General features: G+C 53.2%; 7 protein-coding genes across 7 annotated transcripts; 3 read left to right on the forward strand and 4 right to left on the reverse strand.

Moving 5' to 3' along the window:
- Positions 1 to 414: 414 nt before the first annotated feature.
- Positions 415 to 997, forward strand: NUU61_002073 (E2 ubiquitin-conjugating protein UBC7; the record flags this gene model as incomplete). The annotated part of the gene is made up of 2 exons (XM_056652655.1): positions 415 to 664; positions 744 to 997. The coding sequence occupies 2 exons, from the start codon at positions 415 to 417 to the stop codon at positions 995 to 997; spliced, it is 504 nt and encodes a 167-aa protein (XP_056513722.1).
- A 332-nt stretch (positions 998 to 1,329) lies between these two features.
- On the reverse strand, positions 1,330 to 2,895 carry NUU61_002074 (uncharacterized protein; the record flags this gene model as incomplete). The annotated part of the gene is made up of 6 exons (XM_056652656.1): positions 1,330 to 1,800; positions 1,872 to 1,943; positions 2,031 to 2,144; positions 2,267 to 2,426; positions 2,484 to 2,580; positions 2,640 to 2,895. 6 exons carry the CDS (start codon positions 2,893 to 2,895, stop codon positions 1,330 to 1,332), a joined length of 1,170 nt encoding a protein of 389 aa, XP_056513723.1.
- A 507-nt stretch (positions 2,896 to 3,402) lies between these two features.
- On the forward strand, positions 3,403 to 5,777 carry NUU61_002075 (terpene cyclase/mutase family protein; the record flags this gene model as incomplete). Its single annotated transcript, XM_056652657.1, has 4 exons — positions 3,403 to 3,612; positions 3,667 to 4,130; positions 4,187 to 5,632; positions 5,687 to 5,777. 4 exons carry the CDS (start codon positions 3,403 to 3,405, stop codon positions 5,775 to 5,777), a joined length of 2,211 nt encoding a protein of 736 aa, XP_056513724.1.
- Positions 5,778 to 6,003: 226 nt separating this feature from the next.
- NUU61_002076 (co-chaperone SGT1) lies at positions 6,004 to 7,453 on the forward strand (the record flags this gene model as incomplete). The annotated part of the gene is made up of 2 exons (XM_056652658.1): positions 6,004 to 6,831; positions 6,890 to 7,453. 2 exons carry the CDS (start codon positions 6,004 to 6,006, stop codon positions 7,451 to 7,453), a joined length of 1,392 nt encoding a protein of 463 aa, XP_056513725.1.
- Positions 7,454 to 7,742: 289 nt separating this feature from the next.
- Positions 7,743 to 9,146, reverse strand: NUU61_002077 (PQ-loop repeat-containing protein; the record flags this gene model as incomplete). The annotated part of the gene is made up of 3 exons (XM_056652659.1): positions 7,743 to 8,363; positions 8,458 to 8,884; positions 9,091 to 9,146. The coding sequence occupies 3 exons, from the start codon at positions 9,144 to 9,146 to the stop codon at positions 7,743 to 7,745; spliced, it is 1,104 nt and encodes a 367-aa protein (XP_056513726.1).
- A 318-nt stretch (positions 9,147 to 9,464) lies between these two features.
- On the reverse strand, positions 9,465 to 10,169 carry NUU61_002078 (uncharacterized protein; the record flags this gene model as incomplete). The annotated part of the gene is made up of 3 exons (XM_056652660.1): positions 9,465 to 9,494; positions 9,584 to 9,911; positions 10,159 to 10,169. The coding sequence occupies 3 exons, from the start codon at positions 10,167 to 10,169 to the stop codon at positions 9,465 to 9,467; spliced, it is 369 nt and encodes a 122-aa protein (XP_056513727.1).
- A 22-nt stretch (positions 10,170 to 10,191) lies between these two features.
- Positions 10,192 to 12,931, reverse strand: NUU61_002079 (cysteine--tRNA ligase; the record flags this gene model as incomplete). Its single annotated transcript, XM_056652661.1, has 2 exons — positions 10,192 to 12,315; positions 12,389 to 12,931. The coding sequence occupies 2 exons, from the start codon at positions 12,929 to 12,931 to the stop codon at positions 10,192 to 10,194; spliced, it is 2,667 nt and encodes an 888-aa protein (XP_056513728.1).
- Positions 12,932 to 12,938: the final 7 nt, after the last annotated feature.

A 12,938-nucleotide genomic window follows, 5' to 3' on the forward strand; every position in this document is an offset into this window, starting at 1 on the left:
ACCGACAGCGATAACTGAAATCAAATACTAGAGCTAGTTATAAAAGCGAGGTATAAGAAAAGGTGTAAAGGTGGTATAGAAGAAAGAGGCAGTTGGGAGAAACTCAGTCGGAATCGACTGGCCCCAGGCGTCGATCCAGGTAAACCCCGCGGCCTCCCCAACTTTCTTTCTTCAATTCGCCTCTTTTACTCGACCCTCTTTCACTCGACCCTCTTTCGCATTCGCACGCCCTATTCTCATACTAACACTTCTCGCAATTCCACGACAATCGTCCACTCGACTTTTGTCCTTATCACGGGAACCACGGAATTGTTCCGTCGCCACCTTCAAAGAATCCACCAACTCTACCTGCACCAAACCACTCATCTCCACGCGCTCTGAGGACTCACCCGTCTGTCTCTTTTATAACTAAAAATGGCTACCTCTGTCGCTCAAAAACGTCTCTTCCACGAATACAAGAACCTATCCACCAACCCGCCAGAGGGCATCACCGCAGGCCCCGTAACAGAAGATGACATGTTCTACTGGGAAGCCCTGATTCAGGGCCCCGAGGGCACGCCCTTTGAAGGTGGGGTGTTCGCCGCCGAGCTTAAGTTCCCAAAGGACTACCCACTGAGTCCGCCCACTATGAAATTCGTCGGCGGCGGGGTATGGCATCCGAATGGTACGTGGCCCAGGCTATCTCTCTACAAACTTCCTCAAATGACCTCTGTACTAATATTGGTTTCCTTGCTTTGATATAGTATACCCTAACGGAACGGTTTGCATATCCATTCTCCACCCTCCCGGCGACGACCCGAACCACTACGAACACGCCTCAGAGCGCTGGTCGCCCATCCAGAGCGTGGAGAAGATCCTGATCTCGGTCATGAGTATGCTGGCCGAGCCGAACGATGAGAGTCCCGCCAATGTCGAGGCTGCCAAGATGTGGCGCGAGCGGAGACCCGAGTATGAGAAGAAGGTCCGGGATGAGGTGCGAAAGGGCCTCGGATTGTAATGGGATTCCATTGCGCCGCTGGTTTGGGGGTCGACAGCACTCGCCATATGCTGATGTGGAATGTCATTCAAATTTTTGACTGCTGGCGTCAAGGATTGGGTTCTCGATTTTCTTGCATGGCTCTGATGACGATGGCTTCTTGTTGTACAGCTTATACCGTGGCATTCTTATAGTGCAATATCAATTGATAGATTCTCAAGGATTTCCGGCTCTGGGGGATATAATATGCAGTTCCATATGGCTATATTTGCTCTTTTCTCGCACCACCAGCTCCCATCGCTCTATCGCTATCTCCATTACAATGTCGGCATCTCTGGCACTGCTACGGCGCATCACCCCTGCCGAAACATCTTCCGGTCAATCCACCCCTCCAGACCCCCTTCCTGCTCATACAGGATTTCAATCTCTGCCTTAATGCTTAGCATGAGCATCCGCTGCAATTCCGTGCGCCATTCCGGCTCTGGCCCATCGCTCGCCCACACGGGGCTGTTTTGGAACATGGCGGTGATTTTCTTGCGGTCTCGCGCTGTTAGCGACATGATGGGGCTGTTTTCTGGCGAGTCCGAACTAGCTATTGCATCAGACACTCGAAGACCTAGCCACTGCAAGCCCGGAACGCTGAGTCTCGCGTTGTCATGCAAATGTGCTGCAGAGCCGTACTTATATGTCGACATAATCCCCATGCCATGGGGATCACCATCTGTGAGAGCATAAAACTGAGGCGGGCGTCTGTTGCTGTTAGATGCAGTGTCGAAGAGCCGACGCACGAAGCTTCGGGTGCAGAGGTCCGGATATCCTTTTCCCTGGTATTGCCGGTCACTCTTCATTCTTTTATAACAGACGCAGATTTCGCAGACACAATGCTCGAGCTTACAGTAACCAGAATCCCATCACCAGCAATGGCCTTCATATAGTAGCTGTTTCGCGCGAGTCTGTGGAAGACTGCCTGTGAATGGTGGAATCAGTTTTCACTGGTCAAAGTCGTTCTGATGGGCTCTTCCCAACACAAGCATGACGGTTCTGCACAACATACCTCCTTCTCAATGACCAGTACCCATCGCACACCCTCCATGTCGATCTCGTCGTCATCCTCTACGCGAGGAATCAGAGTATCCTGGCCCGCGACGGTTGGCCTTCCAATCGTCACCTAACACAAACCCAAGGAATATCAGACCAACCTTGGTAGCGGATCGAGCATCCATTATGATTTGTGATTCGTGCTTCAGGCAAAAACACCCTGCTACCAGTCCCTTGCCAGCTGCTTCCTACCAGGGTGGTCTCAGCGTCACTAATTGATGAGAGGGACAGGTCCGAACGAACCACATTCAATGCCGCCCGCTCGACACCAATAGTGTAGGCAAGCTCGTCAATCACTCCGTTCACGATGCTCTGGCAGCGAAAATATTCTGGGTCAATATAATATATGTCCCTAGAAACATTCCTATCGGTGGGTGTTTCCAAAGAGATACTCCGGGATTTGGCCTACCGTTTGGATATTCGCTGGTGACTTCGAATCGCCTGGTCAACAATGGATAAGATCCGCACGACGACCGCTGCATGCCAAATGGACTCATCAGTCTTCGCTTGTCATCATTACAATGAAGCATGCTTCATGCTGCGCTGGGGAGTGAAAGCTCCCTACTGAATTTCCAAGACTCGTATGCCGTCTTTCCCGGCCATAAATACGTTCTGTACGTTTCGGCCGGCTGTTGGGCCTCGAGAGCTTTGGTGTTGGGGTTGATGATGCAGGTTGTTCGGTTGGCTCGACGCCGGAGGGTGATGGCTGGTCGTGCTTCGGAAGGGGGCTGCGAGAGCTCGTGGAGGAGAGATGCGAGTGTGTGATCAATGTATGCTCGCACTGAGGACTCTCGGTCGTCTGGGTTGGATGGGAAAGCCATCTACTGCAATGGAGATGGTTGGAAGAAGAGATGAGCCGATTGCCTTGAGGGAGGGAAAGTGTACATTCAAATAGTTCAAGAACAATGACCTTTTTTTTCTCGTGAGTCAAGTATATCAAAGATTTCGAGAATAGACAAGATTTTTTTTTTTCTTAATTTTATTCCTCTGATTGCATACTTCGACTGGTTCTCCCCGGTATCGAGTGCCGCTCTTTCTCTCCTCTTTCTCTCCCTTCTCTTTCTCTCCCTTCTCTTTCTCTCCCTCCTCTTCCCCCTTCACTACCAACACCCATTACCTTCATTTTCTTCCCATCCCGCACGACTTCATTCTGTTCATCTTTTTATCTTTCTTTTATTTTCAGCTCTCACATGCTCGTTCTTGCTTGTACGGTGCAGCATTGATACTGCTGACTCAGCTACCCCGGACTCAAGCCGGAGCTGTCTGTCCGCTTGCTTTACTTTTGCTTTTGCAATTGCCCTGGGAAAAAAACCACAGAATCCCAAACCATGTCTTTCTTTCCTCATGTTGGCCCGTGGCGAACACCTGCCGAGGGCCATCTCACCCCGGATGCCAATGGGGATCTCAAAACAGACTACTCGCGCTGGCGATTGGTCAATGAGGAGGGCCGCCAGACATGGCGGTATCTCGAATCGGATGAGGAGAATAAAGAGTGGCCGCAGACGATAGCGGACAAGTACCACTTAGGTCTACCAACCGTAAGGAAGCACCGTGGCGACTCATGGGTTCAATCCTAACATTGTTTTTCGTAGGGCCTGCCAGAACTGCCAGAAGCCAAGACGCCGTTGGCAGCGGCCGAGAATGGACTGTCTTTCTTCTCGCACCTCCAACTGGAGCCAGGGAACTGGGCATGTGAGTATGGTGGACCCATGTTCTTGCTGCCGGGAATCTTGGTCACCTACTACGTGACCAACACCCCTATCCCTCCGGAGTATGCCACCGAGATCAAGCGCTATCTCTTTGCTCGCCAGAACCCAGAGGACGGTGGCTGGGGCTTGCACATTGAAGCGCACAGCTCTGTGTTCGGTACCTGTATGAATTATGTGGCCCTACGCCTGGTCGGTGTCAGCGAGGATGAGCCTCGCATGGTCAAAGCCCGGGGTTTGCTCCACAAGTTTGGAGGCGCCATCTATGGGCCCCAGTGGGCCAAGTTCTGGCTCGCCGTTCTGGGCGTGATGCCTTGGGAGGGTGTTAACCCCGTTCCTCCTGAACTCTGGTTGGTCGCCTTATTCTTCCATGTTCAACTGATCCTTTTACTCACCGAGTGGCTAGGCTTGTTCCCGATTGGGTTCCTATTGCTCCCTGGCGCTGGTGGATCCACATTCGCCAGGTGTTTCTTCCAATGTCCTATTTGTGGTCTAAGAAATGGTTCAAACCTCTAGATGACTTGACCGTGCAGCTTCGCCAAGAGCTATACACGGAGCCGTATGATTCGATTGACTGGTCCAAGCACCGCAGCTCTGTACATCCGGCAGACAATTACTACCCCCAGACTTTACTTCTGACGTTCCTGAATGAGGCCTTGGTTCGGGTCTGGAACCCCTACCTCCGCTTTCCCAGTCTCGCCAAGTGGGCGGAGGACTGGACCTGGGAGTTGATTCGCATGGAAGACGAGAACACCGACTACGCAGGACTGGGTCCCGTCAACAACCCGATGAATATGGTGGCTTGCTATATCCACGATGGTCCAGACAGCTATTCGGTCCGCCGACACAGAGAACGACTGAATGACTACATGTGGATGAAGAATGAGGGCATGCTGTCAAATGGCACCAACGGTGTGCAGGTGTGGGATACAACATTTGTCACGCAGGCGATTGTTGTCGCTGGATTCGCTGATGACCCCAAGTGGCGGCCGATGTTGACCCGAGCGCTTGAATTCATCGAGGACCATCAGCTACGGGAAAACGTGCCAGACCAAGAGAAATGCTACCGACAGCACCGCAAAGGTGCCTGGCCCTTCAGTACTAAAACACAAGGCTACACCGTCAGCGACTGCACGGCTGAGGGCCTCCGATCAACGATCCAGCTGCAGGAGATGCACAACTTCCCGCAACTCATCTCTGCGCAGCGTCTGAAAGACAGCGTGGACTGTTTGCTGCTCATGCAGAACCCAACTGGTGGGTTTACCGAGTACGAGACCACGCGTGGCTCGCCCAAGCTCGAGTGGCTCAACCCTGCAGGAGTTTTTGGCGGCATTATGATCGGCTACGACTATCCGGAGTGCACGACCGCATCTGTAACTGCACTTTCACTTTTTAGCAAATACTACCCCGACTACCGCGCCGACGAGATTCGTGCCGTCAAGAACAAAGCTGTCGCCTACATCAAGCGTGCGCAGCGTGCGGATGGCAGTTGGTACGGGTCGTGGGGTATCTGCTTCACATATGCCGCGATGTTCGCGCTGGAGAGCTTGGCTAGCATTGGCGAGACCTACGGCGCCAGCGACAATTCTCGCCGGGGATGCGACTTCTTGATCTCGAAGCAACAGGCCGACGGAGGCTGGGGCGAGTCGTACCTCAGCAGCGAGAAGCACGTCTATGTCCAGCACGAAAAATCACAGGTGGTTCAGACGGCCTGGGCCTGTCTGGCATTGATGGAGGCGCGCTACCCGCACAAGGAACCACTGCAGAGGGCAATGAAGCTGTTGATGACCCGCCAGCAGCGCAATGGAGAGTGGCTGCAGGAGTCAATTGAAGGTGTCTTCAATCAGTCCTGGTATGTCTTTGCCCCTTTGGATCTCAATCGATTATCCGACTAACCACATCGCAGCATGATCTCTTACCCTAATTACAAATTCTACTGGCCCATCCGGGCTCTGGGCCTGTACGGCCGGAGATTCGGCAACGAGGAGCTTGTGTAGGTACAGGACACAGCTCTCTAGCTATCTAATTAATCTTCCACATAATCGAAATACATTAACTGTGAAGACTTTATATTTTTCCTGTTTCGGTCAGCTTTGTCTCCGCATTATGTAAGCACGGGGAAGCTGCATCGAAAGCCACAGAAGTAGAAGAATCTCCCTCTTTCTTTCATTTTAATCCACAAAATCACTTCCTCAAAACACCACACCTTTCCCTGGATTCACCATGAACGCTGCATCCCAGGGCGACAAGGCCCTCGCTGAATCCAATGCCCCGCTCGCTATCGAACACTACACCCGGGCCCTGGTCGAACTACCCCGCGCCCCGGCGTACTATCTCCAACGCTCGAAAGCGTACTTACGCCTGAAGCCCGCAGACGGTGGCCCAAATCATGTCGCCGCCTTGCGCGATGCGGAAATCGCCCTGTCTCTAGCCCAGTCGCGCGGGAAGCGCGAGATCATCCTGTCCGCGCAGCTGCGCCGCGGCGTGTCGCTGTACCAGATGGAGCGGTACGGAGACGCAGAGTTTATCTTCAAAGCGATTAACGAAAAGGTTTCCCCCGCGACCCCGTCGGATAAATCCCAGGGACTGCAGGCTGCCATGGCGGGGTCGGGGTCGGCGACTAAGAAGAATGGATACGAATCTGAACTGCCCATTTGGATGGCCAAGCTTCGTCGCAAGCTGGCTGAAATACCCGAGGATGATAAGACACGTTCTGTGTCTGTTGAAGAGCACCCTGGAAACACCCACATTCCGACGGAGAAGGAACTGAAGGTTGAGCTGGAGAATATCAAAACTGGGAAGCCCGCTGAGATGACGGGCGAGACGTCGCCGCAGGCAGGTTCTAATGAATCTGCGGCGCCGACTATCCCTGCACATGGAATGCCTCCTGTAACTGCGCTCCCTCCGGCAAGCAGCGGCTCCGGCGCGGCTGCCACAGCCCCCGAGAAGATCCGACATGAATGGTATCAGTCTCAGGACTCGGTGGTGGTGACACTTTACATCAAGGGAATCCCCAAGGACAGCGTCGAAGTGGACCTGAAAGACGAGATGGTAGGGATCAGGTTTCACTCTAGTATAGATCCAGCACAACTAACGAGCATAAACAAAGGCATCGCTTCAATTCCCGCTCCCCTCGGGCTCTGATTATGCATTCACTCTCGACCCGCTCTATGCCCCCATTGACCCTTCCACATCCAAAGTCTCTGTCATGGGCACGAAGATCGAGCTCGTCCTGCACAAGCGGACTGCAGGCCAGAAATGGAGCGCACTCGAAGGCTCCTCGACGACCCCTAAACTCGCCGACCGGCCCGCCGCACCGTCGTCTACTGCGGGCCCTGCCTACCCAACTTCGTCGCGTCACGGTGCCAAGGACTGGGACAAGGTCGCCTCGAATCTGACTGCAAAGAAACCAAAGGACAAAAACAAGTCCGACAAGTCGGAGGGCCAGCAGGCTGGCGAGGGAGATGGAAACGAGTCTGATGGTGCAGATTCCGTGGATTCGGACTACGGTGGCGATGCTGTCGATGGGTTCTTCAAGAAGCTGTATGCCACTGCGGACCCAGATACGCGCCGGGCTATGATGAAAAGCTACGTCGAAAGCCAGGGTACTTCACTGAGTACCAACTGGTCTGAGGTTGCCAAGGGTAAGGTGGAGGCGCACCCGCCAAGCTGATTGAGGTGCAACTTGTTGTTCCAAATGCTTTTCAGTTGCTACGCATTCAGCGAGAGGTGTTCTTTTTACATGTTTGGATTAGATTATGCGTGTATCATGGAAATATGGAAATGTATTTGCTTTAATGGCTTACTTTTCTTGGTTACTTAAGAAGTAGGCTTGAATCCCATCCATGGTATTGGCAATGGCTCTATTCATTGATGCTATATTAAAAGTATATCATCAAGAAATAAACATAACCACGTAATTCAATCGACTATTCATATGCAAATTCTACCCAGAAACCCTTTCAACGACCTTCATCCTCCTCATCGGTCTCATCCCCCTTCCCATCCCGATACAAAAAGAACTGCACGAAAATCGCCATATCCAGCAACAGCGTCCCAAGACTACCAACCAGCCACGACAGATTCACCAGAATATACCGGCCATACAAAGCAGCCGCCTCACCGGGTCGACAGCGCGCATGAAGACGATGCGACTGCTCACTCAGGACAGCCGCACTGGGACAGACGGGCACGTACGCCAGGATGGACAGCACATAGGTCAGGTTGCCGATGCAGGCAAAGAGAAAGAAGAGCAGGGAGACGCCGTCGGTGGACTTGCGGCGGAAGTTCAGGAGCAGCTGGGGCACGCGCGATCCTAAGTACAGCACCGCGCAGAGGTAGCCGAACACCTGGCCCAGCGGGTCCAGGATCAGCGGGTCTGGGGTTGTCGATGTTTTCGAGCCTGGGCTGACGTACCAGCCCAGCACGCCGGCGGTGCAGACGAGCGCGATGGCGGTTATGTTGAAGAAGATTGCTTGCAGGGTTGAGATGCGGCGGCGTGCTTGTGGGGAGCGTGTACCGCGTATCGAGTCCTGGGTCGGCTCGATGAAGGGTGTCGCGGGGGGATAAGTGCGTGCCGTCGACTGAAGGGTGGAGGAGGTCGCGGAAAGACGTGGCCGAGGGGCGTCTGCCCTGCGTAGATGACCCGGCGGACGTGGGCCGGGGCGCATTGTGTACAGGGTGTTCGCCGTGTCCGTGGCCGGTTATGTCAACGTGGCCATTGGATTTGGGGAGCAGGGCAGATCGCTCTGTGGGAGTGGCAGCGCCATCTGATCCACTGCCATCTGTGGCATTCAATGCGCCCGTCGCGGCGGGCGTGCTGGATTCGGGAGCAGGTGATGAAGAGGATAGTTCCTCGGTGATATTGAAGCCGCGGTAGTAAAAGCACTGGCCCAGTAGTACGATGTCCGCCAGGGTGTAGTACACCGCTAGAATGATCATCGTAGGTAGCACGCCCTGCAGGACAGCGCCGAGGATGTTGAACACATCGCCGGCCAGCCACACGATCAGAAACAAGAGCGATAAGCCGTCTGCCGAGCCACGCCGGAAGTTCTCAATGATTTGCGGTGAGAAGACCACAACCCAGCAGGCGATGGAGATGGAGCTGGAATTCGATTAGTGAGTTTTTTTTGGTAGACCATATGCAGGAACATGCAAGTGAAGATGACGATCTATATATCCAGCCAATTCACGGGCTATAAAATGGTAGAAATATCGAAAGATGTCTTAATATTCGCCTTCACTTGTAGAGGTCGATTAAATGCAGAAGGAATAAAAAATGAAGTTCAATCTAGTAAACGAAAGACTCACCCACAGATGCCACTGACGGCCTCGATGTTGAAATTGGCCGCCTGCGAGGGAAACATGGCGCAGGTGGAATGAGCAACACTGGTCACAAGAAATGCCCAAGCGGATGGAGAAATGTCGATCTTAGTACCCTCAGCGCACGGTCGAATGTCTTTGGAAGAAAAAAAGAAGCGAAGAATTGCCGCCGTTTGATGACGTCGTGTCACGTGCGACTGATCTATATCTTTCGAGTCCACTTATTTTTGTTCAAGGTGTCTGGTTATGTCTAACTAAGCTGTTGGAAAGCTATTATTCAAAGCGAAATTTGTGAGTCCACCGTAAATTGTACTAGCTGACAGAGATAACTTGGTTCTTATAGCCACCGAAAGGCCGAAAGATCAAGCCTTCATGATCTGCTCCAGCTTGTCCTGGAAATCACAGAAGATGTTGACCGCCTAAGCCACCCATTAGCCAAATTATCACTAGTGATACTACTATCTGATTTGTTAAAACATACCTCAGTCAGCTTGATTTTACTAGCTCCGCCCCGATCCCGAGCAAAGATGATCTGATACGCCCCGCGGTCATGCAAGTACGAGACACCCGGCTCCGGGACAGGTTCCGTAGGTGCCACATCAAACAGCGAGACCAGCTCGCCAGACACAGGCTGGTTTAGTTGGACCAGCAAGTGTGGGGCGATGGTAAGATGATCCACGCCAGCCAGCGAGAAAATCTCCTCGATGGAGGTTAGACGAGCCGGTAGGACCTGTGTCGAGGCATTGACCGACTTGTAGTACTTTTGGATAGCGACACAGAGGAAAACGAGCTTCTGTTGGTCCACAAGCCTATATGTATTTGGAATTCAAGAGTCAGACATGGATTGCAACTGTATATACCTAGACCATTGGGGAATTGGGAAGCTTACTCTGGGTTGACCTGGTCCTTCAACTTGTTCAGATAAACGCGGATAAAAGGGAAAGAAAAAGAAAAAGAAATATCTGTGATTTTGTGCTAAAACGCCTTACAATGCAAAAATACAAGCCCCGAGAGTATCTCTGTCCAGACCAGCTATGTAAATCATAAAGAAGTTACCTTTCCACCATCCTGAATGCATTTTGTCGGTTTCTATTTGGCCGACTGACTGGCCTGCCACGCCTCGTGCGCCTTTTTCTGGCGCTCCCAGTCCTTGCGGAGCTTCTTCACTCGGCTTTTGGTGATCTCCTCGCCTGCAGCATCGCGTGTGGGAATCCCTTCGTCGTCCCAGGCGCTGTACTCGTTGGTGCGGAACATCTCCAGGTGGCTCAGCTTGCCCTTCTCCAGCCGCTTCAATGCCTCCTGCTCTTGCTTTTGCTTTTCCAGCTGCTTTTGGTGCGCCCGCGCCGCCTTTTCCTCTCGCGCCTGAATCATCTCCCGGGTCACGGGCCGCACGAGAGCGGGCAGGTTATCCCGGTCCTCGAGATAGATACCCATGTCAAAGAGATCGACATCCCGCACACGATCGCACAGTGTCAGAACCTCTTTCTCAATCGAGTCAGATGACTCAAGCGAGATGACCTTGGCTCGGAAGGTCGAGAGGAGATGGGCATAGGGCTTCGCCGACTCTGGAACGTCCGTGGGCGATTCCCCACGGCTCAGGGCTGCTTCGACTTCCTTGAGTGAAATCCCGGTCTTTGCGCGCGCTGTTTGCCGGAGCGAGTCACGGATGGCGGAAAGCGGGTAAAGAAAAGGCTTGGCCTCCTCAGGAACGTCGATTCCTGACCAACCGATCTCGGTGCTATCGGCGGCGGCGGCACCATTGAGGCCGAAGATGTTGACGATAGAAGTAATCCATCGTGCAGCAGCCTCGACATCCTTCGGGTTGAGAGTGGACTTGTCCGCGCTGTTGTATTTCGTGATGAGCTCTGAAATGGCTTGCATTGCGCCGACAGTGTTGAAGGAATCGCAAAGGAAGCCATCGACGGCCGCCTTGGCCGCGTCCACATCAGCGCCAAAAGTGCTGTCGGTACCAGACGAAGATCCCTGGAAGGCCGCCGGGTCCTTCATCTTCAGGAAGAAGTTGTTCACCTTGTCTTCCCATGAGTTACCTGTACTCACAAGCTCATCGGTGATTTCCACGCCGTCTTTCCAGCCACCCAGAAGGAACACGATCCGCAAGCTTCTTGGGGTCCAGTCTTTTCGGTCGAGGGATTCACGGATGGTGGTAAAATTCTTCAACGACTTGGACATCTTCGATCCTTGGATAGACAGATGGCCCATGTGCAAAAAGTAGTTGACCCACTGCTCGTGCTGATGATCGTGTTTGTCATCCCAGTAAGCCTCACTTTGAGCCAGCTCATTGTCGTGGTGAGGGAAAGCAAGGTCAATGCCTCCAGAGTGAATATCCATCTGCTGACCCAACCTGGCTGAGGCCATGGCCGAGCATTCAATATGCCATCCTGGGCGACCTTTGCCCCAAGAACTGGCCCAGCTGGGCTCTCCTGGCTTCGATGCCTTCCACAGCGCAAAATCCGAAGCCCCACGTTTTTCTGTCGTCTCGTTGGTCAAAGCGCCCTCTCCCTCGGCAACAAGTTTGTTGTCAGATCGGCTCCACGGCTCGAGTCGTGCATAGGGATGGCCCGCCGCTTCGAAAGCGTTAATGTCGAAGTATACCGATCCATCTGCTGTCACGTATCCAAACTTATTCTGAACAATGCGCTCGACGAACCCGGCAATGGCATCCCCGTATTCGGTCACGCGGGTCAACTCGTCCGGGTCGAGGACATTAAGATCCCGCATGTCGTTGGTGAACCGCTCCTCGTACTTTCTCGTCAACTTGGTAAAGATTCCATGATCGTCGGCATCGATCGAGGACCCCTTCAGTTTATCCAGATACGGCAACAAGAGGTCCTGCGCATTCGAGTAGAACGACTCGGCGAAGACAGTAGGATCGGACGAGGTCGCACGAGTTTCGACTTCAGCCATGACCTTCGCAGCCGAAGCAGCGGTTTTAATGTGCATTTTGACCTTGGCCTCATCGTCGCCCGCTTTTTCATTTCCGGGGAGGGTACCACCATTCAACACAGTCGCGTATTTCTTCTCCACCTCATCCTGGTACTTCGAGGGGAGTATTTCCGGGTCCAGCAAGGGCAGGTTCTTCTTGAGGTATGCTGCAAAGGCGCTTTTGGCGGTATCCAAGACCTCCAGAGTAATGACAGGACTGGCGGCGACAAATTCATTGAACACGTGCTGTTGTCTCGCGCGGAGGATAATCTAAGGTACTTAATGAGCCTCGCTGCATTTTCATCGCCAGCAATTAGAGTCAGAAATAACGCGCACGCCATACCTTGTCGTCCACGTCGGTAATGTTCATCACAAAGTTGACGTCGAACTTGAAATAGTCGCGCATGATGCGCCGAATAATATCGGTGCTAACATAATTTCGGGCATGGCCCAAATGCGCATCATCGTACACCGTCGGTCCGCACGCGTACCAAGTCACCTTCTTGCCGGCAGGGTCGATGGGAATAAAAGGCGTCTTGGACTTGGTCAACGAGTTCCACACCTTCAAGGGCGGGAGTTGCGCGTCCGCGTGCGAGGCAGGTTGCCGCCAGGGCGGCTGCTGGCGAGTCGACATAGCCCTGAAAGTCACCAAAGAAAAGAACCGTGGGTGGGACGGCCAGAGGGATAGGAGGGAGGGGCGGGGCATAAAGAAAGCGAGGCACGCGCGGCGAGGAGGGGCTTCTTGGGACGCAGACCACAGCGACTCATCCCCGGGGAAGCCCTGAGCCCTAACTGCCTGAATAGGCAATCCATTGTCTGAGCTTTTTTTCCATGCGGAGAGAATCCTCCCCGGCGCGACATCTACAGAAGAGACTCGATCGCGCATTGAGTGG

This window comes from Penicillium alfredii, assembly GCF_028826965.1.
Source record: "Penicillium alfredii strain IBT 34128 chromosome Unknown utg000004l_segment0_segment0, whole genome shotgun sequence".
Classification (NCBI taxonomy): domain Eukaryota; kingdom Fungi; phylum Ascomycota; class Eurotiomycetes; order Eurotiales; family Aspergillaceae; genus Penicillium; species Penicillium alfredii.